The 20,986-nt window shown below is 44.5% G+C and overlaps 1 protein-coding gene across 1 annotated transcript in view; it reads right to left on the bottom strand.

Annotated features, from left to right (window-relative positions):
* Window positions 1-768: 768 nt before the first annotated feature.
* The window catches only part of Lifr (LIF receptor subunit alpha), a 61,368-nt gene continuing 41,150 nt past the window's right edge, over window positions 769-20,986 (bottom strand). Inside the window, exons 8-20 of the mRNA XM_032898811.1 lie at window positions 20,009-20,138; window positions 19,494-19,663; window positions 17,544-17,689; window positions 15,578-15,740; window positions 15,205-15,275; window positions 14,456-14,669; window positions 11,975-12,154; window positions 9,091-9,192; window positions 8,369-8,536; window positions 6,545-6,706; window positions 5,433-5,526; window positions 3,558-3,636; window positions 769-3,203 (exon numbers count right to left, since the gene is read on the bottom strand). Coding sequence (XP_032754702.1) covers window positions 2,580-3,203; window positions 3,558-3,636; window positions 5,433-5,526; window positions 6,545-6,706; window positions 8,369-8,536; window positions 9,091-9,192; window positions 11,975-12,154; window positions 14,456-14,669; window positions 15,205-15,275; window positions 15,578-15,740; window positions 17,544-17,689; window positions 19,494-19,663; window positions 20,009-20,138 — 2,303 coding nt within the window. The 3' untranslated portion in view covers window positions 769-2,579. The remainder of the gene's footprint in view (window positions 3,204-3,557; window positions 3,637-5,432; window positions 5,527-6,544; window positions 6,707-8,368; window positions 8,537-9,090; window positions 9,193-11,974; window positions 12,155-14,455; window positions 14,670-15,204; window positions 15,276-15,577; window positions 15,741-17,543; window positions 17,690-19,493; window positions 19,664-20,008; window positions 20,139-20,986) is intronic.

The raw sequence follows: 20,986 nt of genomic DNA on the forward strand, positions 1-20,986 counted from the left end.
ACCTTTCTCCTTTTCCTAAGGGCTGGGAACACATGTAGCCTCCTCTCACAGCTACCTTCAGCATATCCACTGTGAGGCCCACAGCAGGACACGAACGGCCCTTGCACTGATCCTGCAGCTCACAAAGTCCCAAACCAAGAGGCAGGTGATAAGAGCTTGCCAAAGCTTCTCTCCCGTCCTCTGCCTGCTTAGGTTACTCCTATACACACAACTCAGGGGGCGCTGCAGAGCTAAGAACACCGCCCAGGGATGCAGCCATATTCAGTTCAATGGGAAAAAACAAAAGACGCTTGCCTTGGCCTTCCCCAAGACACGTTCTCCTACAATAATCCAGGGCTACCCCGCTTCTCCACAGCTCAGTGGTCCTTGAGGATGGACTTCAGAGGCGGGGTGGGACGAGCAGCATTCTAAACTTCCAAGGCTCTAGACACGTGTCCAGGGGACAGCGTTTGGACGGGCTGAGTCCATTTCTTCTGAGCTTTCCCTGTGTTCCCAGATTAGTGCAGTTCAGAACTATGAATCCTTCGCAGACACTCACCCCAGTTAGGTGGGAATGTGAAACTGATCAGCTTCACTGGGGAACAAGGCCTGAGCTGAGGGCAAACAGAGCATTGCAGTAACAAGATGTGGTGGAGGGGGAGGGGGAGGGGGGGGGGGGGGGGGGGGGGGGGGGGGGGGGGGGGGGGGGAGGGGGGGGGGGGGGGAGGTTACAGGGCTCAGAGTGGCTGGGAGGAGGGAGCCAAAGAGGGTACAAGTAAGACAAGACTCTTTGGTTATGGCTCTGATTTGGAATATTTTTCAGTACAGACAATTTCTAAGAGCTACTCTCTACCTTTTATACACTACACAGTTGCATAATTAATTGTATTTCCTTCCACATACCATCATATCATGAAGCTCCAAAATGTAGCTGAATCCTAGGGTTAAAAAACAGGATCATGATTTTATCCCTTGTCATCCTGTATTTTTCCCCCCCATGATCCTTTAAAAGATAAAATAAGAGGCCGGGCATGGTGGCACACACACCAGCACTTGGGGGACAGAGCCGGGTAGATCTCTGAGTCTGAGGCCAGCCTCATCTACATAGTGAGTTCCAGGACAGCCAGGGCTACATAACAAGACCCAACCTCAAAAAATAATAATAATAATAATAATAAAGTAAATGGATAAAATTTGAACTGAAAGAGCAATCCAATATTGAAAAATTTGGGGGACTTCAGACGATACAAAGGTCGTCTACCCCTCAGGTGTTTCAAACTGTCATGTACTTTGGCAACCAAAGTTGACAAGACAAGACAAATACATGACATACACTTCAGGTTTTTACTGCTTTTCTAAGAATGGCATTCACTCTACCCATTCTGCTGATGAGAAACCAGGGTGTTTTGAGGGTGCTGTGCTCAGGACCTGCCTCTTCATTGCTGACAGAACAATCATGGGCTACCACCTACCAATCCCGTATGTTTTATGACCTCTATTACAAAATCACTAACTGCTGCAGGGCGAGTTTGAAGTAGGGTCTGAGACTCTGGACCCCCAACTGCTTGAGGGAGGAGGGCTGTGACCCATGAGCAGTAGAGAAAGCTACAGAGACGCCTCAGAGATCATCCCAGCCATCGGTTAGGCTTCATGGCCTATCCCCAGGGGGAACTGAGCCTAATTGGACCTATGGAGTCAGCACATACCACCAGCTATTTCTTAGTAGTCATCTTACGTAGCAACCCATTACAATGATATACCTGTAAATAATGTGGAATTTGCTCTCACGAAGCAGACCCTATAACACAACATGGAGCAAATAGAGAGAATCTGGATACAGTTCTAGAGATTTCCAACATCAGGGCAATCGACTGTACTAACGGAAGCTATCATGCAAGCTTTGAGATAGGAGAAAGGTTTGTCACACCTCTCGAAAGCGATGTGATGCTGATTTGGGCTGGTCAGTGTCACACTTGTTTTTTCCAAGTTTGTACCCCTGAGACGACTGTTTGATAACCACTATACAGTAGGCACAGAAATCAGCACGCTTTATCAAACAGAACACCAGACAGCTGCTGCTACATGAAAAACTGGACTCGGCCTTTGTGAACGCTGTGGGTAGAGACATCGTAAAGGTTTTAAAATCTGTGCTTGGTTTTCCTCTAGACCGCAGTAAATGTCAGACAAATTAACGTTGTTTTGACTTGGATGGTTTTCTCCCTTGCCTGTAAATCCACTTGCGATTCCATAACATACAAAGAGGAGAAAACCATTAACAACAGAAAACAGTTGTGAGATCTGTTTTGCATGTATGTACGAGACAGAGTTAGTCAGTCTTGAGATCCTTCGGGAGGATTCTTTGGCTCAATCAAAAACAGCTTCAAATCTTGAGTTTCTGGGGCTGAGGGCTGAGTCACTGCACTCTGGCTTTTAGGATACATTAAAAGCACATTAACACTTCTAGTGTCACTTGCCCAGAGTGAAGGTCCCTGGCTATCAACATTTGCAGGGTCCTTCCAGAAATGCCCCAGCTGCTGCCGTGACGGCGGCAGGGAGGGCTTTACTGAGATGGCAGACTGAAGTGGCAAAGGGTGACCTGGTTAGTCATTTGGTTTGTTCTGGAAGAAGTTTGTAAAGGACCACCCTCCTCCATTAGATTTAGGAGAGTCTTCATCCTTAGGAGGAATCAAAAATTGCCTGGAATTGATGGAGCACGGACTTCCAAATGAGACAACTTCACTGTTGCTGTCTGTGGACCTTGGGGAATCTGGGGAGACCAAATTCCACGTATTTACGTTGGCCTGAGGTCTGTAACCTGCGGTCTTGTCCGCTTCATCTTCTGCTGTTGTGTCTTCCGCTGCGGGGTTAATGGGGAGGCGCATCTGTGGCTTATAGCCTGCCACCATCACGGGGTCAGCGTCCTGCTCGTCCTCTGCTTTGGCTTGTGGCTGATACATGGACTGCACATCAATGTACACGACCTGGGAAGCCCCTCCCGCCTCATCTGCGGCTGGGTTTGTTATTTCCTCCTCAATGATGGGTGGGCAGTAAGACACGGCCGCCTGGTTCTCGGGATCTGTCTCAGAGCTTTCGCCGGGACGCTCAGAAACTGGGGACGTTATTTCTGTGTCTTCTATTTTAGGGGGTATTGACCGAGATTCCAGGACTTCGACGTGATTTGGGGTGCATGGATTCATTTCCAATGTCTTAAGAGCGTTGCTTCCCTGGAAATAAATGTGGAACCGTGGTTAAGACAGCAGCGCTGCAGGCTGTGGGGCCCCTCTTACAGAAAGACTCGTAATTTTTTTTTCCAACATCTGTTTATAAACATTTGCCTCTGCAGCTCTGGAGTTCACATCCAGAGCGAGGCTACTTTTTTTCCCCCTCCATGTCAATATTTTCCTTGCTATTAATAGCAGCGAAAGAAGCATGTGTAAACGCGGAACCTCTGGACACCAGACAGAGTTAAGCATGCGTGCTCTGTTCTCCATGCTGAAACCCACACCTCCCAAGCTCACAACAAACAGAGGAAGGAGGCCCTTTGTCCTCACAGACAAACAGAGAGAGGGAAGGATTACCTCACAGACGCTCTTCTGAAACTGTAACGCCTTACAGTTTTCTGGATTGGGAATATCAGGGTAGAATGTTTCTTTAATCCTTCAAAGAAAGAATGAATTAGGTTTAATAACTATCACTCAGCAACCATGGGACAGAACGTAGGAGCCATCTAGCTTGGCTGGAGACTTTTTGTGACAATGTCAACGAGCACCTGAGGCATAAATGGAAGCTCTTTACCACGGGACCACACGCTAGAGCCTCCGACACAGGGCTCCAGTGTGGACGCTGTGAGCCACCACTCTATGCTCTAACTAGAAGGCCTTATTTGGCTCAAAGAAAAAGTAAATAATTTACAATGATGGCTGTGATCATGTCTCACATGAAGTGTAGCCAAGTTTTCACCATGAACCGGATTGAGCAGGGTCAGTTACTCAAAGGACCTGTCTGCGTATGCAGGACTCTGGTCATCACAGGGTCTGGCCCGCACAAGGGGCATCTCCAGTGAACGGAAATGCTCAACCAAGTTGGATAAGCCCATGAGCATTGACATTAAAACAATCAATTCTATTTTCATTTGTGTGTGTGTGTGTGTGTGTGTGTGTGTGTGTGTGTGTGTGTGTGTGTGTGTACATGCACACTTTTTGGTTTGTTTTTCTTTGGAGGTAGACACTCACTATGGTAGCCCAGGCTGCCCTTGAATTTGTGGCACTCCCCTGCCTCAGCCCTCCAAGTGCTAGAGTTGTAGGGAGTCACCATACCAGGTTAAAAAAAAGTAACAGAAAATATTAAAGTTGACAGCCATGAATGGCAAGGAAACTAACTGCCTGCTCAGGGGAAGGGGGGAAACAGTTTCAATCTTAGACAGAATTTCAACATCAGTGAAAAGATTTGTTCAACACTGTGTTCTTATTATACTTGAAAGTATTAAGGACGCTATTGTTTGGAATTCCTCAAGGACAGTGACTGTGTGGACCTGAGTCTGAATGTTCCAGCTTCTGGGTTTCTCTGGTTTTTTGTTTCTTGTACTGAAATAGTTGTTTTAAAGTTAGAATTAGTGGCCAAAATAGGTTATTTTATTTACAAGTATTACTGGCTTCATGTAGGAGCCAGGATTGTTCAGAACATTCTCTTCTATCACAAACGATGGCATTTTAAAGAATAGTGGAGCCCTTTCTGTGATGCCGGCAGCCATTTGTCCTGTCCTAGCCAGGATAGTTCCTGGCAGTCACTCCAGAGCCCATTGCTCTCCTCTGAACCCCTGTCCACTTTAGCCCCACTCCCACCCCCCAACTATACAGTGCTTCCAGTTTCAGACTCTCACTGAAACCACTCTCGATAGAATTTTCTCCACCCCTGACCAACGTTACCCTAACCAGGGTTCGCCACAGGGCAGCCTTCTGCTTGCCTCTTCCTTCCCTGGCCCCTGTTCCTCTCACACTCTGTAGGCACATGTTGACAGATGCTCATGTGTCCCTCACACTGTGCTGGGAGACTCTTAAGAACCAGCCTTGCTTTACTCACAACTATAACCCCATCCTCATGGAAGGGGCATTCGCATGGGATAAACAAATGGACAAAAGAACCAATTCTAATGGGTCCTCAGGACCCTTAGGTCATAAACTTGCATTTAATCTTGCAGATAGCCATTGTCAATTTATATGTGAAAATATCTTTGAAGTAAATATGCCATTGTGATAAATTATTAGTAAAGACAGTAGGGAGAATGAACACTTTTATTCTATGAGTCCTTAAAAGTATTCAATAAAAATGTCATCTTCTTACTTGATAGTGAAGGCCAATATTCTAAGTGAAAAAAAATGTCCAGTTTGTATGACATGACTGCACAATGAAGCTTGTCAAAACAAGACAGGGAGAACATACACAGGTACCATTACCATTCTCGCTTCCGATAGCAGAGGATGCTTGTTACCACGCCAACAATGACAGCCACAGCCACTGGGATGAGGATGGCAATAATCAATCCCACGGCTGAAAAGAAACAGTTATCAATATTGAAAATCACCACCTGAAGCACTGCGTACAGAAGACATTTATTATTTGAAGGGACAAAAACCTAACTGATCTAGGGGCACTGAAAAATAGAGGACAGTTACTCAATCCTGCCGCTGGTGACATGTAGGCCAGCTGCTTCTGGTGTGAGGAGGGGTGGGAAGGGCTGTTCTGTGCTCTCTGGGAGGCTCAGCCACATCCTGGTCACTAACCATGAGTTAGGTGCCAGTAGCACTCCAGTTACGAGAGTCAGAAACATCACAGGACACTGCCAAGTTGTCTTCGATGGGACAAAATCAGGTCCCACTGGAACAACGTTTTAATGCTCCAGACCTGGACATGAACTCTGTCCTGGTAGAGAGGAAGCCTAAAGCCAAATGGAAGCTCGTGCTCTCTCTCTCTCTCATGGTGAAACAAAAGCTACCGCCCTTGTCTACTGCTATCTCAGACCTATACGTGTGGTGTCTCACGGAAGCTTAGGGAGTGTCTCTTACGCAATTCCCTAGACCTATTCACCTCAAACTAGCATGGAAAATATTTAAACTGCACTTAAAAAAAAAAAAACTCAACTATACATTTAGGATTGTAGATTCTGGGTGCATCCCTAAATTAATTAATTTCTGACATACTCATAGGGAAGAAGCTTGAAATAATTGACAGCAAAAACAAAAACAAAAACATCTTCTCATGGCCTTTAACACTGTGTTCTTCCGGACACGAAAAAGCAATGAACTGTGAAACCTGTGGCTCTCCGCCCATCTGGCCAATGTCTACCTCTAAAAACATTAGCGTTACAATTCATAACATAGTAGCAAAATTACAGTTATGAAGTGGCAATGAGAACGGTTTTGAGGAACTACATTTAAGGGGCTCAGCGTTGGGAAGGTGGAGAACTGCGGGCTCAGAGCTTGGAACAAAGACACCTGCATAAACCCCAGACGCTAAGGACACTATCGCTTCAGTGGCAAAGGTGTTTCTAGGGCAGTGTTGAACTTACAGTTCTCCTTGGTCACCACAAACATGCTCTTCTCTGGGCCTAGTCCACCGTGTGTATAAGCCCGCAGGACCAGGTGGTAACTGGTTTTACCCTGAAGGTCGGCAATCCGCAGTGTCTTCTGGGATATGTCAGTGATATTCTTTAGCTTGATGTCAGAGTGACCTAAAGCAAAGGATATTCTCACTCATTCCAAGGTCACTTTAGACTCAGGGACACACAGCCTTAGGGAAAACACTTCCTGCTGGCCACGCCCAGCCAAGGCCCTGCAACCACACTCAAGTTCTTTCCCTGACGGTCACACCGCCTAAACTATTCTAAACACTGGCTTCTCTGACTCTGCGAGGGGACAGACAGCGTGGCTTGGCTCCTGGTGTCCTGTAAAATTTTCATGTACATTTGTTACAACTTTGATCCCTGGCATACAACAGGCAATTCATAAAAGTCACTTCCCTGAAACTCACAGGCACTCAGAACAGATCCCATGGAAAGTGGCAGAGGCTGGACAGGGCAAAGGTGCAGAGCAGTCAACACAACTTCAGTCCTTACGTAAGGACACAGAAGGACACACGGAAGGAACACGGAAGGACACACGTGGTGGGAATTCTCAAGGCAAAGTAGACAGGGTGCCTTTGGGTTGCTTTGATGGGAGGGGTGAAGACCGTTTAACTGTTTGATTCATAAAAGTCACCACCAAAATGATGCAAGATGAGAGTTTAAGGAGCCAAGCCGTGACAAACAGTGGGCAACAAAAACAAAGCGAAGCGCTGTCCTTCTGTCCCTTCCCCTCTACTCTACAGTAACTTCAAATTCTTGATTTCAAACCAGCAAGCTTGGTTCTTAGCCTTCACTTAGACCCTGTCTGTTTGTGTTTGAAAGAAAGGGTGAGGATTTAGCTCTTTTAGATGATCCCTGCCCCTCCCCCACCACATCATTTACATAGAAACATCACCATACTGGGTGGGTGAACTCAGGGCTCACACTGCTATGATCAGATAAATATTGGCCATTGGTTTATAAGAAAGAAGAAGATGCTGGCTATCTCTGTTTTCCTTCTCCTATTGTAAAAAGCCCTGCTTTTGCTTAATTTTCTTAAAATTTCTAAGCACTGATTTCTCAGTTCTTCCCAGTGAATGCTCAGTACATTTCCCATGTGTGGAACCAACCACTCCCCAGCCCCACACTCTCCCGCTGCCCCCCAATGGGGGCTGCTTCCCTAGGCACCGGCCAACACCATCCCTCTCAACTGGCCCTGCCCCTAGCCCCAGATCCTTTCTCACTTCTTCCCCACATGCAAGGCCTTCTTTCTTCGAGCGGATTCCAGAGAAAGGAGAGGAGGAAAACACTTACAGCCTTGCATGCCTAGAAAAGTCTTCATTCTATTCTGTACTGAGCTGCAGAGTACCAGGGCACAGAACTTTACACTGAGGAGAACGGCATTTTAAAGACATTTCTGTGGTCTCTTAGTTATCTGTTGACAGCGAAGTCTGCCGCCATTTTGATTCCAGGGCATAACTGGGACTCTGAACCCATTTTTTTTTTGTATTTTTTTCTTGCCTCTTTAGTTATTAAATATAAAACCATATTAAAATGAATAATATGCTATGGTATGGATCATGGGACACTGGTAAGAAGTGGCCAGCATTCGGTGGGGCTTGTAAGGAAAGGATTCTAAAGCGATTTTGACTTTTAAGGAACTTAAGTACTATTCATTGTATACGTTTTCAGATAGTTTTGGAAACTCTGTTTAGCCTTTTCTTCCTGGCATGGCCAGCGGAAGTCTTTTCTCTTTACACAGCACTAGAACCCAAGCGGTCATCTACTCACTTGTCTCCAAGCTCCGTGTCTTGGGCGTGTCTCTCTCTCCTTTCTGGAAGTAGAATAGATACCCTCGTAGGAAGCCTCGGAGCTCCTCCACGGGGATATCGTCCCACTTCACTAATATCGAATCTGCAGATGTGTCTTCCACAGTAAAGTTTGGTGCGACGATTGGAGCTGTCAAGACAAGCAGTCAACTGCTGAAGGCAGGGGAGTAACCGCTCGGGAGACTTCTAGCTTCAGAAACACCCAATCTTGGAGTTAAACTGTGCTCTTTACTCAAGCATGAACTCCTCAGATGATTCAACGACATTTCTACGCTAGTAACCAGGCAGACCTCAGGGAGGAATCAGCCTGTACCCAAAATAGGCATGCAGGGATAGCCTGTGCCGTGTCTTTTAAGTGACCTTTCAAACAGACTTCAGGAATACTCCCCCTCTTTGCTGTTGGTCCTGTACATTTCTAAGTTTTTAAGCTTCTGTAAACACAAATCAAGTATGACAGCCATGATATAACTTTCCCAGTGTCAAGACTAAAACTGTGAAATCAACCAGCAGTAGAGAATAAGTGATTAGTAATTTTGACAAATCTGTGATAGAAATTATTTTATCTTCTTTGATCTAAACAACTAAATTCGGCATGTTTTGGAGAGTAACTCTTGGCCACTTCCCTATTTATATATAACTTCTCATGTTAGCCAAACTTTAAAAGAACTCACCCAACTAACTTACCTAATTCTTCTATGTATCCAATTGTAGAACGTAACAGTTGATATCCCTGGTTAGTACACCCATAGAGGTAAAAGTTATACCTCACTCCTGGCTGAAACTGATCTGTAGGATAAACACATCAGTGAACTTTCAGAAGCCTATGTGGGTAAGCAAGAATATTTATCTTAGAAGCATAAAATTTGTAACATGCTAAAATTTCCAAAGCTAACTACATATTTATTATAAAAATATATTGGTTTTTTTTTCAAAATTGGCAAACATTTAGGAGTATTAAGAAAACCATGAACACCCTCACGTCTATAATAAAGAAAAGGCCGTAGGATAACAACTCTTTGAAGACACAAAGGAGGCTGAGTCTGACATCTTCTTCCTGCCTCCCAGGCACCACCATCAGTCAGCTCACTGTGCTACTGCATGGTCACGGCATGTTAACAAATGCTTTCCCTTCCCTATGTGTCACTGTTTTGGGGTGGGAAGAAATGAGGTTTCCCCTAGTTCCAGCACTAGAAACCCTGCTCAGCTTAAAGCTTCAGGGACAAAGAAACCAGGCCTTCAGTGTTTGCTTCTCTTTGCAACACTCACTGAGCAAGAGACACACAAGACATATCTGAAGGTTTTTAAATTACTTTAGGTTAGCATACAAAGTTGTGAGCTTCATCCTGGCCTTTTCACACAAGCGTCCTTCCACTCTGGTCCTCTGCTGCCCCCCTTCCTTCTGTGCCCCACTTCTAGTTGATTCTCTTTAAGTCATGAAGCACTCTTTAATGTCTCATCAAATACATAGGATGAGACATGAGAAACCCAGAAATGCACAAAGCTTTTTTCAGCACAGAGAAGCTAGCCAAGCGTGGGAAAACACGGGACAAGAGTAACCACGATTGTCATGTAGTAAGTCCAGGATCTTAAGACAAACACAGAAAAGGCCCCTCAAAGCGCTCTTTGAAGAGGACTGTGGAAAGCAGGAGGAGGCTCATCTTGGAGGAAGACCAGGGCTTTGTGAGGTCCTAACGGTGCAGGAGGTATCCGTTTCTGGGTGGAACATGTTCCGGTGTGGCTAATACAGTGCTTCTTTAAGCCACACGTCCAAAGAACACCTGAACCCCAGAGGCCAAAGTGAGGAGGTCAGCCTAAAGTCACGTGCTCTAAAGGAAACCTGAGCTTCTGTCTCTAGCTACCTCCCTACCCTATTTGTTCTAAAGTGTTTGCTAAGTGCTTCCAGGTACTAAGTAAATTGATGGCAAGTCCAACTCAGCCAAGGGCACCCAATTCTGTGCCTTTCTTCATGGGGGGGTGGGGGGAACGGAACACACTTAAGGTTATGATTTCATACTACATGTGAGCCCATACTTCCTTTTATGTTAAAACTGCCTATTATCAATATTGAAATGGAGTGTGTCACTCGGAAGGGCCTGGTGGGTGATACAAATACCCTCAACCGGGGCGGAGAGCTGAAGGAGAGGAAGACTGCACAAAGGGAAGACGAGAGAAGGGTCAGCACAAGCTCAGCAGGGAATACCAAGATCCCCAGCCCGGGCCTTGTGACCCAGAGCACTTCTCCAAGTCCTCGGTGCCTTTGCTTTTCTCAGCTACTACAGAGTCCGCTCACACGCAGTGGCAGCCATTACAGCAGCTTCTCCCCACCCTGAGGGATTCCAGCCACGACCTGTTCTCCCAGAAACACTGCAATGTGAATTGCCCTGACCAAGGGCACCCCACTCATTCTGCAAAGCCAGGAGGGAAAGGAGAAACCATAGGCTCAGGCTCAGCCAGTCCCCCATGAGAGGGCAGGCGTAGGAAGAGAAAGATGGAGGTGACCAGAGGAGGAAGGGAGCGACTGAGAAGACCACCAGCACATTAGTCGACTGCACAAGTGCTGTGGCAGAGGGGAAAGATGGCTGAACACTGGTTCATCACCACACACGCAATCCTTCACCCTTTAACAGTGGAAACAGCAAATGAGCAGAACCCAACGTAGGGAGAGGAGCTATTGGGGGCCCTGTACCCTCCAGCTTGCTTCACCAACACAGAGGGTAGAGCCAGCAGCTGATGTCTCTAGAAGTATCATGACCTACAGGCCCACTACAGATCAAGAAAAACCCCAAAGGTGTAGGCTCACATTTGGTTCAGCAGAAGGCAGGGCAGCACTGCTGGGAAGTGCTTCCCTGGAAGGGGAAGCGCAGTGGGTCCTTAGCACCAGTCAGGACTGGCTCACTTGCCAAGACTCAGTCTCACTGGCTGACATGCACGCAATCACAAAGCTGAAGCCATTCCACGCCCACTTCCACAGAGTTACCCTGTGTCCTCATATCAGGGAAGTGTTGGTGGTAGCTTCGAGGCCTCAAGGACCCAAGTCCAGGACAAACTAAAGGGGCAACGGGGCAGAAACCACACTGTGTCTGTTGTTCAGAAGTGTGTTCCTGAACTGTTGCCTCTTTGACGTAACTTTTACTCCTATTGAAGTCTATTTTATCAATGTGCCACCACTCACGCGCTCCTTTGTCTGTCTCCACCACTCACGCACTCCCTTGTCTGTTATTTATGAATTTTCAGAGTACAGACAAAGCTGTCAAGAGCATTTTCAGAGCTGGGTGCGGGGAAGCACACCTTTCATTTCTGCAGAAGCAGCAGCCAGACCTCTGAGTTTGAGGTCTTACCTCAAACGACAACAACCACCAACAAAACCCACAATTACTCAGATACAAATCTATGCTGCTCTCTCTGATGACCTACGGAGTGGGTTTCTGGACAAGGAATAACTGCAGTTCCAAGGCTTAGTCTTTTCCATACACATGCCACGGTTATAGCAAATGAAACTAAAGCAGGTCACGCCTGCCATGGCTTTTCAAAAGCCCCTTGGAGGTCTCAGAGAGCCATGGATTCTTACCAGACTCGATGACAGTCCCCGTGCTGTTTGAGGGAACCTTTATCCAGTCCAGGAGGCAGGGCTCAGACCATGACGAGTTGCACCATTTAATCACGTAGTCACAGGTCATGTTGGGGTTGTGCTGCCAGCTGAGGAAGATCCTGTTTCCTATTCCAACCGCTTGCTCTACCGTGATGTCATCTTCAGAAAAGAAGAAGAAGAAGAAGAGGAGGAGGAGGAAGAGGAGGAGGAGGGGGAGGAGGAGGAGGAGAGTAAGGAAGGAAGGAAGGAAAGAAAGAAAAAAAGAAAGAAAGAAAGAAAAATTAATTTTACTGGCAGTCAAAACAATACCAGATGGCAAGCTTCAAGAAAATGGGCAGTAGTTATAAAAGCTATTTCACTGTACACAAATTTTAAAATAGTGGTTGAACTAGATAGCAATGCTTAGCAAATACAGTGTTAGTTACTCTCTTATTGGAATAACTATAGCACTTACCTTTTTCAGAAAATAAATCACAAAGAAGCTGAGGAGAAAATATAGAGGCTTCTAGAATCCAGTAGACACAGAGTGGGGTCTAGACTGGCTCTGGGGTGAGGGACCCCTTAAGTGTTCAGCATGGCCATGTGGAGAGAAGAAGGCATGAGTTTGGGAAGGACCAGGGGACAACTAGCTCTTGCTCTCTCCATTCAAAGTGAGCAGAGCTCACGGAAAAGGAATCTCACAGTACGTGCAGACGAAGCATCCAAACCTGGAAGAGCTAAGCATCTGCTTTCCAGGACTTCTGCATCCCAGACCCAAACACTGGGCACGAAGGACTCTCCAGGGGCAATGTGGAGAATGCAGAAGGGCTGACGTGGCCAAGCCATGAGGTGGGATGAGCAGTGTGGCCAGAGGCGTTTTCCAGAGACCATGGGAGACTGGGGTTGGGGGTGAGGGTGGTGTGCACACCCTGGGGAGTGAGAGCAGGCACTGTGGCTATGGGAGGTTCACTTGCCTGTTCTCCTAGACCTGGGCCTAAGATAAGTGAGGATGGAGGTCAGGTAGGGGGGACCAGAGTAGAGGGCAGCCCAACATGGCCAAGAAAAACAGGAGTCTCCCACGAGGACGGGAGACAAGAATGACTTCTTCAATTAATCTATACTTAAGAGTTTGGTTTAGAAAAAAAAGAACAGCACTGGGTACAAATGAGGGGCCATTAGACAGACGCCCTGCTCTGATCCCTGCTTCCCTGCACCGCCACACTATCCATTGCTTCACTTCAAGCTGTGCTGAGGTCTGGGTGTATCCAGTCTTTGAAACAAACCTGCTACATTCCTGCCTCACAATTCTCTGTGGGCACTGCCTAGGACAGATGAACAAACCAGGTCAGTACCAAGAAATAAGAAACCACTTCAACACAGCGCTGAGAGACACTCGGGAGACCTAACAAGACTTTTCCTTTCTGTCAGAGTGCACTTGTAAAGAGTTCTTTCCATACTGAAGAAGCCACTGGAAGAGGAGAGAGAAATGGTCATTTAAAACCCCTGCTCTCCAGCTCTGGGAAGGGGAAAGGTTAGCAGGTGGGAGTGGGAATAAATGAAGGTCATCCTCAGATAAAGACGTTATATATGCCTGTGTACAAATAACCAGTTCAAATCACTAGTTTGTGCACTGAATGAAGACTAATAAAGTCTGTGAAAAGCTGAGAAGGAACGTGGTAAGTCATCGACTGGCAATCTGCACAATTTAGAGGAAAACACAAGAAATTTCAAATTCCATGTGGATTTTTGTTTTTTGAGAACCCCTATTAAAAATCTAATTTAGTTTTTAGAAAGGCTTTTATTATTATTATTATCATCATTAATGAAGAATTTCTATGCTGGGCTTGGAGACTGGAAAATCAGGAGTATAATGTTATCCAGGCAAATTCTAGGCCAATTTGGACTATATAGACCTAAACAAAAACAAAAACAACCCCCTCCAAACAAAACACAAACAGAAGGGAAAAATTCACCACAAAGCTGCCAATTAAAACACATATCTTCTTTTCCTGCCCAACAGGCTGCAAAACTAGAATGACAACAAAACCTCTTACTACTGAAAAGAAACTTTTAAACAGTCTTTGACCAAACATTTAAGTATTTCTTCCTAAGAGTACTGTCGGCACCCAGAGCTTTTCATACTCTGTGTCAAAATAAATGGATACAGTCATTTTTACCTACCACACACTCTAGGCTTCAAATCAATCCTGAGGACATCTGGGCAGTAGAGGCAGGAGACTACCTGTTCAAGTCCAGCCTGTATTCAAGGCTAGCCTGAATCACATAACAAAATCTTGTCTCAAAACAAATTAAAAAAAAAAAAAATACTACTGGCTGCATCTCTCATTGGGCAGCAGACTTTCAAGGACTTGATTCCCTATTTGCATATTATGCAAATAGAATGGGAGGAGCAGGAGACTCCTCCCATCAGGAAAGCCGAGACCACTGGGTTTCTGCTTCCCTGCTCTCCCAAGCACTCACCATTTGGGATTTCCATACTGGCTATTTTTGAAGGTGGAGATGAACCGGCAGAATTTCTTGCCACCACACTGATGATGTAGTCATTTTTATTAACCTTTATCTCTGCTTTGTGTTGTGGATCGAGGATCTCGGAAAGGGACTGTGTCTCCTCGCTTGATGAACAGGACACATTGTAGGAAAGTATTTTTCCATTAGCTTCATTGATGGGTAAAGGCTATGAAAAACAGAGAAGCGAATTCTGTCACTAAACTCAAGGAAAGTTCTGAGGCCCACGGCTGAGTTCACATTAAATGGGGACAGCAGGATATGAAGCCGTCAGTGCTGGGTGAGACTCAGATTCTAAGACACAAGGTTAAGCAGAAATGGGAGGAAATACTTTAGAGTTAAGAGCTTGTTGTTAAATATTGAAAACACACAAAATCTGAAACATTAAGTAATACAAAACAATGTTTATTTTTAGTTTCCAAAAGCAAAAATGTAAGACACGTGGCCTAAAGGAGTAAACTATTGAGCAAAAGCAGCAGTGTGGGGAGAAACATGATGTTAGGAGATGGTAAACTTAGCCAGACTGGGAAGCCTCAGCTCCTTGTACACATTTCTGAGGTGCTGTATTTCATATATCATTTATCAGTATTGCTGAATAAGCAAGTAAAATCGGAAATACTCACCAAATCCAAGCTACTGTTCATACATTAAGCACTTGGGCAAAATAAAAATTTTAAGCATCCCAGATAACAATAGATATTTACCTTCCAGTAGATGATTAAGTTTTTCCCATCAGAACTCCACTCTCGCCAAGTATCTGGTCCCTTTGAAGGAGCTAGCAAAGAGAATCCTAAGTTAGACTTTGAAGATGCAAACTGCAGGGCAGGGGACAGTATCGGTGACCTAAATGGAGGTGCTTGAAATATGGGTATCTGGAATTCCCCATAAAAGGTGGCTTCCACTTGGAAAGTGCTTCAGCAGGGAAAGGCTAAAGTGAAGCTGGCCTCTCAGCATCTTCAGAGCACAGGAGCCCAGAGATCGGGGTAAAATGACCCTGAAGGCCAGGTGGCTGTCCCTCCCTGTCATCCATCCCTTCTCCCCACTCCTCATCAGCCAGGGCACCATCACTTCACTTACTGGCTTCAGTGGTTAAATATCGCTTTTCATTACTCCACTTGCTCCATTTCCAGAAAGTTTCGGAAGAACAACGAACCCGGAAAGTATAGATAGTATATGGGTTTAGTTTGTCCACAGCAACATGGTAGGTTGTATCCTCAGCTCCTCTCATTGTGACATTCCGCTGTTGGAAAACAAGTAAATATACTTGGGCACTTATACGTATGAATATGTGATATGCCATACAGTCTGGGGTATAAAACTTGTGACACAAATCAACTGAGTGCCGTACTTAATGCTTGCAATTACAACAGCAGAGTTCATCGTGTTTAAGTCGTATGAACTAATACGCTAAGAGAGTTAGGCTTCGTAGTGAATGAAGATGAGTATAAGACCACTCTGGGGTACAGTTAAGGAAAAGGCTTTTATTGTAGAGATGAGGGAGAGAAGAGCTAAAGGCATCTGGTAGAGTCCAGACTCAACATGGCCAGCAGAATAGGCCGGGCCATAGACGGGGTATGGGTGGAGCAAGAGAGGGAGCGAAGATAGGGGGAGCAAAGAGAGTAAAAAGCCTGTAGCCAAAATGGCTGAGTTACACAGGAATCAGAGAAGCTTGAGGAAGGGACAGACGGGAAGGGAAGGTAGGGGTGGGTGAGGTGTAGAAATTTTGGGTAGGGGTGGAGTATGCCAGCCAGGAACACAATAGCAGGTACTTGGAGTACAGTCAGAGGGAACCTAGAGGCTAGCATAAACCTTGATATGCTAATAGGAACCGTAAGTGGTTAATGGGAGAGCCCTATGTCCCTTCTTGCCAGAAATCAGGAGAATGACTGAGCAAGTGAGGACTATCTTACTATCTTAAGTCCCTGAGAGAATGCCGGCTTTCCGTCTAAAAGACAGACTTAGGAAAAGGAGTTTCTTGGGAACTTACACATAGCAGTAGTCAATAAAATATTGGTATGCTTTTAAATCTGATTATTAGATCTAAATGATTATGGTCAGTTAAATTATACAGATGTTATTATTTTGATAATTGGTGAATAGCGAGTGACCATTAAACTTTAACACGATTTGGTAATTAGAGACGAGCTTGAAGATTGTGTTATTGCAAGGATACTGGGAATCATCCTGAGTGCAGTGGCATGGTTTGCGCATATGTCATCTAAGGCCTCTAATATGTGCTGAATGTGTAGTAAACAGACCAAAAAAAAACTTAATCCATCTAAATAAAGTTAAAATGAATCAGTTTTACACAAATCTGAGGGTGAATGTGCCAGGAGAGCCTCTGAGCATCCAGCTGCTCGTTACAAAGTGGCTTTTCAGGTCAAACTGTGCCCTTCTGAATGCTTTCACAGACACCAGTGAGTTTCCAAATTAACGTTCAACTACAGTACCATTTACTTCAGGGTTACCACAAATTACAGAAGGGTACAGTATAAGTCAATCTGATTATTTAAAATGTATTAAAAAGTCCTGTTTTGACTTATAATTGCCAATTTCAACTTGCTTCCATGGATGCACTTAGTAATTTAAAATTCCCTCCTACTCCCTTGCGCCAGTTAAAGCCTACAGTAAAAGATACTTTTTCATTCACAAACTTAATGAGCACTACATACATGTAGCTATTACACACCTACATACATGCAGCTATTACACACCTACATACATGCAGCTATTATACACCTACATACATGCAGCTATTACACACCAGGCCTGAGAACATTCTGAACAGTGACAGTTCAATTTATACTCTTTACTGTCTAGTAACAAACGTCCAAACATAAATTACAATGATGCCATTTCTTTGCAATTGTAAGGTCTTTCTTGGCTTGGTGACTCTGTAATAAATGTTTGGAGAGTTTATATATATATACATATATACGTGTGTATATGCATAAACACACACACACACATATTTGCTTATTTTTGAAACTGGGTGTTTTATTCAGAATAACCAAAAAGAAAGCTATGGGAGCATTTTACTTACCACTTCTCTCTTGGAATTAGCTTTACAAATTTCAATCTGACATACAAGATTAATCTTTGTAAAATTTCCTGGCAAGTACCAAGAAAGCGTGACGACTGTTGAATTGACGTCCTTCACTTTCAATGAAATAGGAACATGAAGAGCAACTGTGAACAGAATTACAAAGATTAACGCCTTTAAACACTGAAGGACGAGAAAGGTCTCTCTAGTAAGATAAACTAGAAGCAAAGTATATGTGTATATGGTGGGGTAGAGAGGAGCAGGGAGGTATTATTAATGACAAAAGCCAATACGGTCTGGGTGGACCTTTTTGTTACTGTTGATACATCATACTGTGATCTTAAAGAACCAACTGTGCTCAAGGTTCTTGACCTGGTGTTGAGGATGGTAAGAGGTAGTAAAATCAAGGTGCCTTTAAGAGGTTTGTAGTGTACACTGGGAATGACAGATAAAGAGTAACTGACAGCCATATGTACTAGGTGTGTGTGTGTGTGTGTGTGTGTGTGTGTGTGTGTGTGTGTGTGTGTGTGTGTGTGTAAATGATGCTGACTACTACAGGAATTCAGTGTGGCTCGGGAGGGGGAGTCTTACAATGGCTGTAGACTCTGAGGTTCAAAGGAAGAGTCATGTACATGGGAACGGAGGGAAAGACTCAGGTCAGACAAACACAAACAAAACCTTCAGCTCCGGTGTCACTTCTCACTCTGGGATGAAAAAGAAATGAGGACAACAGGACGGGGTGACAGGATAAAAAGCTGGGGCTGGAGATGGCTCAGAGCACTTCATACTCTTTCAGCCAACCTGACGTGTGTTCCCAACGCCCACACGAGGCAGCTCAAAGCTACAGGGATCGGCCCCTTCCTCTGGCCTCTGCAGGTACCTACATAAGGGGCACACTTAGCACAAACATACCCACATAAAATAATATAAAATGAAAATTCCGTTTATAAAGTGATGGAAAAAGAACGAAGCAGTAGGACCCTTTACTGTCCACTTGTCGGACTGGGGACAAAGGCCTGGCTTGTTGTACCCATGAGGTCTCAGGAGGTGTCAGAGCCTAGCATGGAGTTAGTACATTGGGCTGATGGAAGGACAACCACAAAAAGACTACGAGTGTCTTATTTCTATTCTGAGCTGTTACATATTCTCCAAAAGAAAAAATTATCAGAGATCTGGCACACAAAGAAACGGACGATTGATAGCATACTATTTAGATGTCCTTCAAGGATACCATCCTTAAAAATGCCAGCCTGGAATGGTTATACCATGTGGTTTCATTTATAATATACTCCAAATGACAAAATGGGGGTGAAGGACAGGTAGAGCTGGTGCAATCTGACAGAGACAGAGACGGTGGTGGGATTCCTCTGTGTAAAGGTTCAGGTGACGGCCATCACAGCTAAGATATATACCGCTCTGACAGCACAAAGGAACTTCCCTATGTCGTCCCTTCCACGTGTTTAAACATTCTAGTGAGTACACGTGACACGGAGCAGGACACCTGGCCTGGTGAACAACATTCACCAGGGTCACTGTCCTGGTTTGGGTGTCATTGCTGAGGAAAGACTGAGTTGTGAGTCATTATTTTTGCAATGACTTGGGAGTCAGAAAGGTGTTTTAAAATGAATGTTTTTAAGAACTGGGCCAAAAAAAAAAAAGTTCAGAAATCAAGAATGAGTAGACAAAGCCATATATCTAGATGAATCAAATTTTTATCTCAACTCAAAAAAAAAAAAGGTCAGATTTGAGATAATTCATTTTAATTCTTTAAAACAAAACTATAAATAAATATATTAATCAATTAATTTTAAAATTGAAAAAAAAACCTCCAAAGAAAATAAACAGTAACCACTAATCCGTACAGTCACTTCTCAGGCGTGCCACGGCATGCCACGCGTTATTCTCACTGTGGTAATGACAGGCGCAGGCTGGTAACAGCGGCCCGCTCACCTCTTTCAGTTGCGTTGATGACTATCGCTGATTCTGTTTGGCCCAGTGGATTGCGAGCAGTCAGGGTGAAGTTATGAATTTCTTGGTCAGGAGCCATTTTCAAGGTTAACCAATAGGTTTCATTTGCAAGTTCTTCAAACCTGTGGAACACTGCCGATTTTCCTGAAATGCTGTCAGTTAGCAAAGAAGAATTTCAAGATAGTAAGATGTAAATATTGTGGGGGGAAAAAAGAAGAGATTTCTATTGATCTTTATAAAAGTCTGTTTTCGTTAAATAAAGGCTGATTGTAATAAAACTGTGCGTGACATAGAAAATAACCAGGCACAAGCCACCGCCTGGGCCGACTATCTGGGGCTCCTCCTTTTAGGCATTGGAGAGAGGAGGCACAGAAGTAGAGATGCATGCAGGTCAATTGCAGCTATTACAGTATTTACGGTACCCATACTCCCCTGTGTCACTCAAATGGGCCCTTCCAAAGTTTTTGCCACCAGCACTCTTTCCTGGTTAACATTACCTTTCAAATAAGGTGTATTCTGTGTTTCGTGGGCCCACCAGTCCCGTTATCCTTCCTGGATTCCAGCTACATATAATCTCTTTCAAGTCATGTGTCTCACAGCTCAGCTTCTGAGGAACATCGGGTGGATCTAATAGGAGAAAGAAAGACAAAGGGGTGATTTCTGTCTTCTTCCAATCTACAGTTTTACGGTTAAGTGAGATCTTGCATAACTCCCGTAAAACAATTTGCTGTTTACACATTTCTGCACTTTGGAATAGTGCAGAAATTATCACTGTTTCTGCAAGATGTGTTTGTTACAGTTTGCACTGCATTCGAAACAGTGTATTACGTAAGGCACTCTGGGTTCTCAACTCAGCCTCTGTGCAAAATTCCCAACAGCAATTCGGGAGATGAACCTAATTGCTTTTTCCTTAAACTTGACTTCCAAGTCTTCTAAGTTAAACCCTCAGAAGCTACAGTTTGAAATTGCTACCATGTCCCATCCATTTGCACAGTGTGGCTGAGAAAGAAGTATCAGGATGCTTAAAGTCATACAGTCACTCACAGGAAACATTCGCTCTAGCGTTACTTTTGGGCAGAGGGTAAAGGTCAATTTCTGGGGAGGGAGGTGTAAAAACGTTAAAATGGTATCTAAAGCCATTACAGTCCGGCACCTGATTATACAATCATGTATAACCAAACACATAGAGATGCTGATCTAGCCTAAAGTAATATTTATACAAATATTTTTCATTTTCCCTTTTTAAAAAAATTATTTATTTTATGCGAGTACACTGTTGCTTTCCTCACTCAAGCACACCAGAAGAGGGCATCAGATCCCATTAACGATGGTTATGAGCCACCATGTGGTTGCTGGGAATTGAACTCAGGACCTCTGGAAGAGCAATCAGTGCTCTTAACCACTGAGCCATCTCTCCAGCCCTTTCATTCTCTATAAAAGTTAAAAACAATTTATCTGCCCGTTAAAATATCCTG

This window comes from Rattus rattus, chromosome 3 (genome assembly GCF_011064425.1).
Source record: "Rattus rattus isolate New Zealand chromosome 3, Rrattus_CSIRO_v1, whole genome shotgun sequence".
Taxonomy (NCBI): domain Eukaryota; kingdom Metazoa; phylum Chordata; class Mammalia; order Rodentia; family Muridae; genus Rattus; species Rattus rattus.